The following is a 12,338-nucleotide window of genomic DNA, read 5'->3' on the forward strand; positions in this document are numbered from 1 at the left end:
TGCTATTCATTCTGAATGGTATCCTCACTCATTTCATCCCGCAGCATGATCAGGGGTGCGGAAACCGCATGGTCAAAAAGACCATGTGGTATCCGTGTGAATGCGTTTTGGAAACGGTGCATGCACCTTTTTCTTGTGTGAAACACGGACACAGCAGACCATTTAAATGAATGGGCTGCCGTTACCAAGCAAACATTGTCCGCGCTGATGTAAACTGAGCCTTAAAGAAAGAAAAAATGTGTTTCCAGGCTGGCAACCCTACATGGATCCCATCTGCCAATCCATATTGCATGGTTATTACAGTAGGCTGCAGGCCTACACTGTAAAAGTCTGCGTAATCACTGCGCCTCTCACACCTATTCACCCTCTATGGACCTGAGCGATTTTTACATTTCTGCTGTGGACCTGTTTATTCGACAATAACTTTGTCATGACTAAAAATAACAAGGTAATACATATATTGTTTTTTAAGGACAAACAAGGCTTTCTTTTCATGATATAGTCTTGTAAGAATGATATTTTGCAACGAAACTAAAAAAAAAAAATTAAAAAAAAAACAACACTTTTTTTGAGCAGTGTTAAATTAAAAAAATAGTGTTACTGCATATAAAATGTGCACATTTGTTATGCTTAACATTTTAAAATTTCACTCAAGTTATAATACAAGGCATTGCAAAGTTATTTACAAATGAAATAAAGTGAGTTTTTTTATTTACGTTTTGCACTTTTTAAAATGGTAAATGTGTAAATATACGTTAGATGTTTAAATATATTACCAAACAAAATAAAAACATTTAAATATTAATAATTAAAAAAAATAAACAAACAAAAAAATATCAGCAGTTGAAGAGAGAATGAGAGTACTCATAACATAAAAGGGCTAAAAGACCAGGATGCCCATGACCATATATAAATAAATAATGACCAGGGGAGTACTAAACAGAATAGCCCCAAATGCTGCAGGATGATAATGGCCGACTCATATGTAAATCACATTGTGGTGTCCTTGGAACCAAATATGACATAGAAAAAGGGAGGGAGACCAAGGGAAAGAACCCCTAAAGTCAAGAGGACCCAATGAGGACAAACTGCGGCTTGTATGAAAAAACAGCAAAATTAACATTTATTGCAGAATAAACATGGCAAACATATAAACCTTACAAAAAAAAGAATGAAAGTACAGCTGGTTCGAATCTTGGTCGGTTCAGATGGGACTGATTGTACCTAATTCGATTGCTCTATGATTTGGGTACAACCAGTATGTCGGATTTTCATGCAATTATTGCCAGTGGCTATAGCCGCTAGCAATAATCAGTGTTCTACCAGCGGGAGGGATTCCCCCATCAACATTGACTGTGTTAAACAGGAATATTTTATTTTAAAAAAAACTTTTTTTTTACTTGTTTGGTTGCTTTAACTAACATCTTTTGCAGATTAGTTCATCCCTTTGATATGCAGATGAATGAACAGAAAGATACAAATGTAACAATATGTAACTTTGTATCTTTGCATAATCAGTCTAGAGCAGTATTGTTTATAAACACTGATTCAGACTGCTTTTTTGATGGCTAGAGTATTCTGTAATGTTGGCTCTGATTAGTCACAGCCGACAATTACGGTATACTGAAATGGGGGTCCCAGAAGCAGGGCAGGAGACTGGATGTGCTATACATGCCCTGTGTACAATGATGATGTTTTTTGAGCATGTGTAACACGCCCAAAGTCTCCAACTAGTCAAACCCCAGGTCCAGTTTTGGATAAACTTAGGCAGCCCATAGACGATGCAAAGAAAATTGCTGGATGTCCCCCATCAACACATTCTCTTGGCCAGAAGGGTGGGGGGGTTGAGGAGCCTTACAGCCCGCAGCATACAATCATTACTGCTAGCGGCTATAGCCATAATGTAGCAGTAATCGCATGCAGAAAAGTCCAACAGGCTCGTTGTACCCTAGTTAACTGATCAACTTGTGTACAATCTACCTGCCCATATATGAATCAAAATTCAGCTGGACTCTGCTGAAAAGTAACCATTATGTATACACAATGCCCAGGCTGTAAAAGAACAGGCTCTATACTTACCTTTCCGGGGCCTGTTTGTTAAAATGCTGCCACTTCGCTGCACAGCGGGCAGAGCAGATACTGGAACTTTGGAGAGCGTTTACCCATTACCTATACCACAGCCAGCATGGGTTTTTCTGCTGGCTCGTACATCCTGTAGTAATGAGCTAGTAAGAGAAACCAAAGAGTACAGTAGATGAGCTTGTATTTTACACACCCAAAAATTGGGTAATACCTGCTTTGGCCATGGAGCACTGAAGCAGCAGAAATTAAAAAAATGGGCTTTGGAAAGGTAAGCATGAAGCCTTTTCTTTTAGGGTCTATTCTCACTTGTCTGCTTTGGCGCCTCAAAACGCCTACATTTTGCTGCCTAAAGATGTATGTCATTCAGAAATCCTATTCTTTCCTATTTGCCTAGTTTACATCTACACTACACATTAGTGTGAAAGACAAAAGAAACTCTATGGGCCCATTGACACCTACACATCTGCGTTACTATGCGCATCTCATGCACATGAAACATGCAAATGTAATTCCAGCCTTACAGCCTGGGTATTGTGTATACAGTGCATTCATAAAATATTTAGACCCCCCTTTCAAACACATGAAAGCCCTTCAGGCTTTCCATCTAGCCACTCTGCCATAAAGCCCAGAGCAGTGGATGGCTGAAGTGATAGTTGCTTTTCTGGAACTTTGTCCCATCTCCATGTAGGATCTCTATATTCAGTCAGGGTGACCATCGGGTTCTTAGTCACCTCTCTTACTAAGGCCATTCTCCCCCGATTACTCAGTTTGGTTAAGCGACCAGCTCTTGGAAGAGTCCCGGTTGAGTAAAACTTCTTCCATTTAAGAATTGTGGATGTAACTGAGAAATGGGAGGCACCTGAGCTAACTTTTAAGTGTTGTAAAGGGTCTGAATACGTATGCCTATGTGATATTTCAGTTTTTCCTTTTCCATCCATTTCTAAAATTCTGGTTTCACTTTGTCATTATAGCGTACTGAGAGTAGACTAATGAGAAAAAAAATTAATTTAAACAACTGTAGTACCAGGCTGCAATATAACAAAATTAAAAAAGGAGGTCTGAATACTTTATGAATGCACTGTAAATCACCCTGTAGACCTGTGTTTCTCAACCTTTTTTCAGTCAAGGCACCCTTTAAAGTTATGAACAGTCTCAAGGCACCCCATTCTAAAACGTAAAAAACTATTCTAATAGTTTAACCTAATTCAGCAACATCCACACATGTAGGACACCTAACATTGGAGGTGATTTATTCTTCCAAAGCAAATACATGTTTGCACACTGATACTGAATAGTATTCCAATGTTTCTCTTCTCACTCAGTTCCTTTTGATCACTCATTTGATTTGACCCCATTACTGACTGAAAGGGGCAGGGGAGGGTCAAACATGATGCCATGGAAGCGACCAACATGCTCTATATCAGCTGATGGTATCATTGGCTGTTAGGATGCTGGTGGCTAGAAGGCTGTAATGGGGCAGATTGAAAACTATGGCTTTGTGTAATTAAAAGGCAGGCTTGATCCACCTGCTGGCTTTTATACAATTTGTGGGCATTTTTTAGATATTTTGCCAAGGCACCCCTGCAGGAACTTCAAGGCACCCCAAGGTGCCTGGGCACCCTGGTTGAAAAAGGCTGCTGTAGACACAGGGTCACTTTATGAATTGCAAATGTTCCTGTGAAAAGTGTACCGATATTCTTAACCCTGTTAGAAATAAGTTACATCACTTCCTGTCCCTATGACAGCCTGTGAAAGCAGAAGATTTTAAGAAAGCAGTTGTCACTAGGACAGGAAGACACGGACAAAAATAATAACCTGACAGAGGGTCCTCCCCATTTTACTAAACAAAGTGTAGATCAGGAAAGCGAAATTACAGCATTACGGTAACAAGTTTCAAAAATGCCATATCACCAGCACACCATACTAAAAAATGCAGACAAAACAATTATTCATCATCCATAAGCAAAGACGTTTCAAGGCCGCTATGGTCCTTGCTACTGCCTGAGGAAGATGTCCCTATATCCTTGAATTGTCTCTGTTTAGGAGTGATGAATAAATTATTATTATTATTATACAAGATTTATATAGCGTCAACAGTTTGCTCAGCACTTTACAATATATTGGTAGACAATACAGCAACAATACAGTTCAATACAAGAGGGTTTGGAGGGCCCTGCTCCTTAGAGCTTACAATCTAAGAGATATCCTGTCTGCATTTTCTGAAAGGGTGTGCTGGTGACATCGTATTTATTGCAGCTTGTGTTTCTATTGGAGAGATTTTCCACCACATCTTTTCCCTGTAGAAAATGAAGGAAAATCTCTCCAACAGGGTTATGGTTGTGCTATCCCTTCTCCAGTCTGGACGAAATGAAAAACATGTAGCTGGTGTTGCGCTTTAATCTGGCTGCTAAAAATTTCAAATACATATTTTAATTTAGCTGAGTAGACTGACTTTTGCACAACTGATTGAATTCACCTGTTTAAGTAACAATTCAAATATAGGTATATGATATTAAGAATATATAACAGGGCAAAAATTTATAATATCCACATAAATACTATAAACTGATTCGAAGTTCATGTCTTTCTACGTTTGGGGTCTGTGTCCATTGTCAGAGGATTATCTCACATTAAAAACTAAATGACAGCAGAAATGTGGGGGCAGATGAAGGGGATGTGGAGAGCTGCCCATAATAGTGAGCTTGGAAATCTGTCAGTCATATCCCTGTAGGAACTAATGCCTATCATATACAATGAGAAAATCGGACAAAAAATACCACTTTTGGAGCAATCATCCGATGATCCGATTGTTAGTACACAGCTTTCCAGAGCTGGTCATGGCAGTTCATGCAAAATTATCTGAAGGGACAAGCACGACAATTTTTGTCTTGTACAATATAGAACGAGTGATTTTTGTTTAACCAGTACAGTATTCATCAGTAAAAAATCCAAGTGACCAAGACTCTGCATGCTTGGAAAGAATGCAATCCATTACATCATCGCAGGAAGTTGTAGTCTGTCTTGTGAGAATTTTCTTAACAGTAATCCATTCTTTTTCGATATGAGACTAGCATGCAAAAAAACCCAAAAAACTGAAGATCATTCTCACAATGCTTAAGTTATAGTTAGCAATCCTTCTACAAGCATGCATTTATGATATCTTTGTATTTACATTGGACACACAGAGACAAATAAAAAACAAGTAAGGGTTTTTGCATGTCTCTAAGGTATTAGTTGTTCTTTTTCTAGCAAGGTGGCGACTCAGTGACAGCTATTGTTCACTATTAACATGCTATTCATGGAAAAGTTTGATAGAAGTGGCTTGCTGAAATTTGATACATAAAGTCCTATCAATAACAACTTAAAGCAGAGTTCCACTCACTCTGTAAAAAAATTAGTCAGCAGCTACAAAAACTGTAGCTGCTGACTTTTGAAAAACAGTCATTCACATGTCATACGCGTTGCCCCGCCACAGCCCGTTTCACTGGCCATCCGTATTCCAGGGGCCGGCATCTTCAGTGTGGGAACCCAGCTGTGACAGCTTGCGGCTTCACAGCCGGGTGCCTACTGTTCATGCGTGAGTAGCACTGCGCTTCCTGAATGGGCCCGTCATCTTCTGGGATCTGTCACATGTCCCACAAGGCTTTGGGGAGGGAGGGTAGGAGGAGAACTTCCGTTTCCAATCGCCTATGCGATCGTAGCAGAAGTGGGAGAGGGTACCTGTCAAATTCGGGTACCCGTTCCTCCCCCGCTCCGCAAAGGTGTCAATCCTTAATGGGAAGCGGGGAACCAATCTTTAAAGCGGAATTTCCCCTTTTGGGCGGAACTTCACTTTAAAAGGAAACAATTAGTTTAGCCAATATTATTTATTGAGTTTACAAGTCTAAGGTCGACTATAGATGGTTCGAATCTGAACCGGCCGAGATTCGAACGGTGTATGGGTAGGCTGAATGTATCAGGTCTGCTGGCGGGGATGGCTTCCCCTGCTCGCCCGCCCCCGTCAAGAATATGCAATGTTTCAGCAGGAGGGATTCCCCTGTCAGCTCTGCCTGTGTTGATGGGAGAATCGTGTGAATTTCTTTCTTGCAACCCATGGTTGCAGGAATTAAATCTGTACCTTTGGCCTGCCTAAGGATACAATAGTAGCACTGCTCTGGGCTTATTAAATGACTTCGAGAACCAGCGGCAGGTGGTCAAGGCCTAGCTGAAATCTTACATTCCTAGGAAATACATACGGGGTGCACAACTGCTTCTTACTTACTTTGATAAAATATTATTGTTTAAAAAAGCTACAGTATCCTGCTGAAGTAAAGGTTGCTACCATAGAGGAAGAAAATGAGCGGAGGTGCTGCTGCTGCTTGTAATTATAATTTTCCAAGTATCTAACAAAAAAAAAAAAATCAGTAGCCCTATACCAGCAGAAAAAAAATGCAATTGTCAATTACATCCAGTGTCATTCAACCTACTTCTTGTCAGTGCTGGGTGTTGTACTCACAGTAAAATGAAGCTGATTCAGAGTGCAGTTCTGACCTCATCAGGGTAACTCTGGATTATTGAGAACTGCTCTACACTACACTTGGCCAGAAGACTTCTGAATGAAGATAAGTATTAAAAGAAAGTGTTGGAAGAGGAGGGGGGACTAGAATTAGGAAAAACTGTAATGTAAGCAAAAATGTTCTATAGTTGCTAATGCCAGAACTGTTGAAATATCTAAATATTACAAATGGACAATTTTGTTTAAAAAACTCTTGCAAAGCTGCCAATATACAGATTAGCTGATATCCTAAACCAGAGGATCTCCTCTTTGTGTTATTCTTTTCTAGATGAACATCTCTTTTCCTGAGGCGGAGCTTGAACGTACCTTTGAGTATCCATCTGAGAGCTCTCTGCTGGCAGAGTATGGACCCTGTGAGGAGCTTGAGGTCCCCATCCCTCCGCTCGCTCAGCCAGAAGAAGATGAAGAGGAGGAGAGTGTACTGTTAGGTGGTATCTTAAGGAGGAAAGCTCTCATAGTGGGTGAGTAAAGCGGCTTTCAACCACACTTTTTTCCCATACAATTAGTGTGAGAAGGGGGACAGCAACCACAGCCCCTGCATTCTTCTTGCTACAGATTTTCTGCAGATTACATAGGTTACATATAAATAAAGACTGGATACCAACATTGTTAAAAAATGTGATAGGTCAGGCAGTTGATAGGGCAGCAGTTGGTCTCTTCCCCCTTACACTGAAACTAACATGTCAATGTGTCAGCCACAGAGAGTGCAATTAAAGCTTCATAAGCAGACAAGTAAAAATATTCATAAGTATGCCTACATAGTTATAATAAATTAGGACTACGTAATCAAATTCTTGTTTAAGCCCAATCATGGCTGCTCCTCTAAAGAGACCCTGTTGCTAGACCATTCATTTGCACAACAATCTTTCCATAAGTTCATATGTGCATTCAACATATTTTATGCACGTTAGTTACCTGTGTAACTGTCTTCTGTAGACATCCTAAAGCCCAGAGACTGCTGCTGGGTGCGCCATCTTGGATGTGATGTCAGCAGCATCAGTAGACTTTGAGCTGTCACTCTAGTGACATGCTATAGTATTCCCCTTTGCTCCTTCCTCTCTTCTACATAAAAGGTTATATGGGAGCTGAGCCAAGCTCAGATAGTAGACACTCCCACCATACTAATTAAGCAATGTTAGTGCGGTGATCTCTACCGCTGAGCTATTGTATCCTGATAGGGGGACCGCTCCCCCTCCAGAACACACTGATCAGCGCTGATTGCATACTGTTTCTCCAGCCTGCCTATTTGATAAATGACTGACTTCTGTAGGACAGGCTGCTGTACACACACAGGCCGAATGTCGGCCGGTTTCTGTTGAACCGGTCGATACCGGCTGGTATTCGGCCTGTGTGTGCCAGCCTTATGCCTAAGTACACCCAGGATGTTCTCTTTTTCCTTTCAACCCAGCGGGCTTAATGAAAAAAAACAGAGGAGATCTCTGTACTAACTGTATGATGTTAGTACAGCGATCTCCCTGCTGTGCTATTGTGTTCTGACAGGGGTACTGCCCTTCTCGCCAGAAAACACTGGTCAGTGCTTGCAGCCATTGGCTGAGAGCACTGAACGGATGCAGATAAGCTGCTAATTTTCTAGCATGCTCTTTTGACAGAAGCTGGTCATAAGGTTGGCTTCTGTCAGACATGGACCTGCACACATAAGCCGAATCAGCCAGTTTCTATTGCACCAGCTGATTTCGGCCGATATTCGGCTCATGTGTTCGGGTCTAAAGGAGGAAGCTGTGCAAGACTGGTGGTCAAATTAGATAGCATGTTCAGAGGCGCATTGCAGATGAATATAAAATTATTAATGTAAAACAAAAAGGCTAAAATAAGCATTTAAATAACTTTGTTATTTTGTACTTTTGCCTCCAGTTTTTAAGGTTGGTGACAGGATTTCTTTCAAGCGGAGTTCCACTCTGTAAAGAGATAAAAGTCAGCAGCTACAAAAACTGTAGCTGCTGACTTTTAAAAAACAGCCACTCACCTGTCCCATGATCCCTCATTGTCCCCGCCGCAGCCCGTTTCACCGGCCGTCCTGTATTCCAGGCACCGGCATCTCCAGTCAGGGCACCCGGCTGTGGCAGCTTGTGGCTTCACAGCCGGGTGCCCACTGCACATGCGCGAGTAGCGCTGTGCTTCCTGAATGGCCCCGTAGTCTTCTGGGACCTGTCACGTGTCCCACAAGTCTCGAAGGAGGGGAAGAGGACAACTTCCGCTTCCTATTGCCTAGGCAATCACAGTGGAAGTGGGAGCGGGTACCTGTGAAATTTGGGTACCCGCCCCCCCCACTCCCCAAAGGTCCCAATCCTTAATGGGGATCGGGGGACCAATCTTTAAAGCGGAACTTCTCCTTTTGGGTGGAACTCCACTTTAAGGTTCTCAAACATTTTATATAATCACCACCTGATCTGGCTGATTACAGTAGGCAATGGGATATGATTATTACTGCAGAGGTCACACAGTACCCACAGACATACGATCACGCATGGCCATTTTCATGGAAAAAATTAAGCTGACTGCTTTCCTCCCCGATTTTCAAGGGAGACTTAATTAAATAATTCCTCCCAGCTAGAATGGAGCATCACAGCTATTTACCATTATTCTTTTATAGATCGGTAAACTATGTTCAGCTAAAAAAAAGCATGCATGTTAGTTTTTATCACTTAATAAATGTTTAGCGCCTGAGTCTATAATACAGTATGCTTAGTCTGCCCACTCAATTGTTTATATGTGAACTATTACTGTATTTGTGCTTTTTATAATATTTCCTGTTTCCTGTGATAAGCTCTATCAAGCAGAGCTGTCACACCTTGTGAGTCAATTTATATTCTATATTTTTGTGCAGGATTGTATCCTGTATTCTCTATTGTAATGTATTGCTGAACATGTTGTTGCTGTGGTGGTTAATAAAGACATTAACCAAAACAAAAATTAAAACTTTGAGTTTTTGGTTGACTTTATTGTAACTGTTCTTTAGGAAACATATCCTCAGTGGAGTAGATAAAGTTTATTTTAATCCAAAATGTTTAAAGTTTTGGATGGAGTAAAGAAGGATTATAACCTCTGTGAAGTTTTTATTGCTGTCTTTACTGAGGAGATTACGCTATCTGGTTTTCTTGGTGATTGTTGTCACTGAGATAGAAAGTGACACTCCTAAATGTTAGCATTGTCACCAAGACAAGAGGTAATGAGAAATCTACCAGCAGTGATTGTTTCAGTGGCAACTGCCTAAAGTTGGACACAACCCGTCATGCTGCCCCTCCTTTTCCGCTGCCCCCCATCCTGTCCTGCTGCTCCTCACCCATTTCCCCCCTTCTGTTCCGTGCCCCCCCCGTCATACTGCCCCCACCTGTCCCGCTGCCTCCTCCTGTCCTGCTGCCCCCCTCTTGTCCCGTGACCCGCCTGTCATGCTGCCCCCTCCTGTCCTGCTGCCCCCCTCTTGTCCTGTTCAGAAGGGGTGGATCTGAAACATGAAGGGGTGGATATATCTAAATGATGGGGGGGGGGGGCTGCACCCAATTTTAGTTTTGCCTAGGACAGCACAAAACCAAAATACACCACAACACATAGGAGTTTAATTCAGAGAGTGCAAAATTAGGCTAACTTCTGCATAGAAACCAATCCACTTCTAACCCCAGCTTGCCCAATTAAGCTTTGGCAATAAAACCTGGAAGCTGATTGGTTTCTATGCAGAAGTGAGCCTGATTTTGCACTCTTTTGCTTTAGTAATTAAACCCCACACTGTTTTTGCTATAGTGATCATGGATCTCACTATCAAACTACAAGTAATCCCTAGCAATTGCTCAAAATGCATTTGCCTGTAGTAGAAATCTGTCAAATTTTGAGCAATGCTGTACTCTCCATTTTTCCCTACCTGTAGCAGTCACTACATCTTTAAAGCAATAGTCACCCATGTGCATCTAGACTAAGGCAGGTCATGGGTGAAGCGATTTTCTTTCCTGCAACCACAGGTTCTGGAAAAGAAAACTGCACTATTCCCCCATCAACACAGTCATTTTGATGGGGGAATGCCTCTCGTGGAGCTATTGTTTTCTCCTGGCAGGGGGTGTGGAGAGCTGCCCCTGGTGGGAGAACACATTGATTATTGCTATCGTCTCTGGCTGCTGGCAATAATTGCATGTAAAAATATGACATGCTGGCTGTACCCAAATCAATCGAGGGATCGACTTGGGTACAATCAGCCTGCCCATAGATGGTTCGATCCCTGCTGAAATGGCTGCGATTTGAACCATCTATGTCCAGCCTAAGGCTGGCCTTTCACCTGTAGAATTTCATTCAGACAAGAAAGTATAAAAATCACATGTCTGACTATTTGATGTTGCCTTCATGGACTAATTAATTTTAAATGACTTCTCATTCAGTTACCATTTCAAGGTCTTGATTTTCGTAGAAAGAATTTTTTACTTCCGGATTAACTTTGACAAATTCGAAAACAAACGACAGATTGCAAAAGATAGCAGGACAAACCCCCAAAAATTCTTCAGATATATTAATAGTAAAAAGGTCCAGTCAGAGCATGTAGACAATTTACAAAATAATCTAGAGTGGGTGACTAGGGACAAAGAGAAGGAAAATGTATTAAATACTTTCTTCAGCTCTGTGTATACAAAGGAGCATGGGGGAGCTCTTGTCCATAATGGGCATGGCATTGACACAGCCCCAGCTGATCCTTATTGGCTCACAACTGATATGACCCCAAAATATTCATGCAGAATAAAAGTGAATAAAGCACCTGGACTGGATGGCATTCCTTAAAGAATTGAGCTCTGTAATTTCAAAGCCATTGTTTTTAATTTTTAGGGACTCTTTAATGACTGGCATAGTACTGATTAACAATCCCCTCTGCTATTTAACTGACCAGATCAATATCCCAGGACTTTAATTGACTTGATGCTATACTCTGATTAAAAAGTGTTCCTTTAATTTTTTTATGAGCAGTGTATTTATTTATTTATAAAATATTGATTTGTGCATAATTTCACCATTTATTTTATACTATTTGTTGGAGTATTGTTTGCACTTTACACTGATAGGTTTCAATTTCTGGGGAACTTAAATTCAGGTTTTAGCACTTTTTACCGCTGCTCTACACCCACGGATCCTTAAAGAATTGAGCTCTGTCATTTCAAAGCCATTGTTTCTAATTTTTAGGGACTCTTTAATGACTGGCATAGTACCACTGGATTGGCGTAAGGCCAATGTGGTTCCTATATTTAAAAAGGCATCAAAATCTTTACCAAGTAATTAAAGACCTGTTAGTTAAACTATCTAGTATCTTCCCAACTATAGATGTTAAGTAAAAGACCACATAGATGAGTTCTTGCTGGAAAAAGATGTTTTAAGCAACAGACAGCATGGATTCATGAAAGGCAGAAGTTATCAAAAAATCTGATTTCTTTTTATGAGGAGGTGAACAAAACCTTGGGACAGAGGGGTGGCAGTGGACATGGTATACTTGGACAGAAGGGTGGCGATGGACGTGGTATACTTGAATTTTGCAAAAATGTTTGACACAGTTCCCCACACATGGCTAATGTGTAAAGTAAAGTCTACGGGCTTGGAAAAATCAGTTTGTAAATGGATAGAAAACTGGCTGAAAGACCGAATTCAGAGAGTAGTGGTTAATGATTCATACTTTGAATGGTCTAGGGTTGTCAATGGTGTACCCCAAGATTCAGTG

The 12,338-nt window shown here is 41.0% G+C and overlaps 1 protein-coding gene across 1 annotated transcript in view; it reads left to right on the forward strand.

The window, feature by feature from the left end:
* Window positions 1-12,338, forward strand: part of PPP1R18 (protein phosphatase 1 regulatory subunit 18) — a 70,283-nt gene that overhangs the window by 46,969 nt on the left and 10,976 nt on the right. Inside the window, exon 3 of the mRNA XM_089656946.1 lies at window positions 6,906-7,098. Coding sequence (XP_089513072.1) covers window positions 6,906-7,098 — 193 coding nt within the window. The remainder of the gene's footprint in view (window positions 1-6,905; window positions 7,099-12,338) is intronic.

This window comes from Staurois parvus, unplaced genomic scaffold (assembly GCF_062004578.1).
Source record: "Staurois parvus isolate SC_StPar_1 unplaced genomic scaffold, SC_StPar_1.0 ptg000950l, whole genome shotgun sequence".
NCBI classification, from domain to species: domain Eukaryota; kingdom Metazoa; phylum Chordata; class Amphibia; order Anura; family Ranidae; genus Staurois; species Staurois parvus.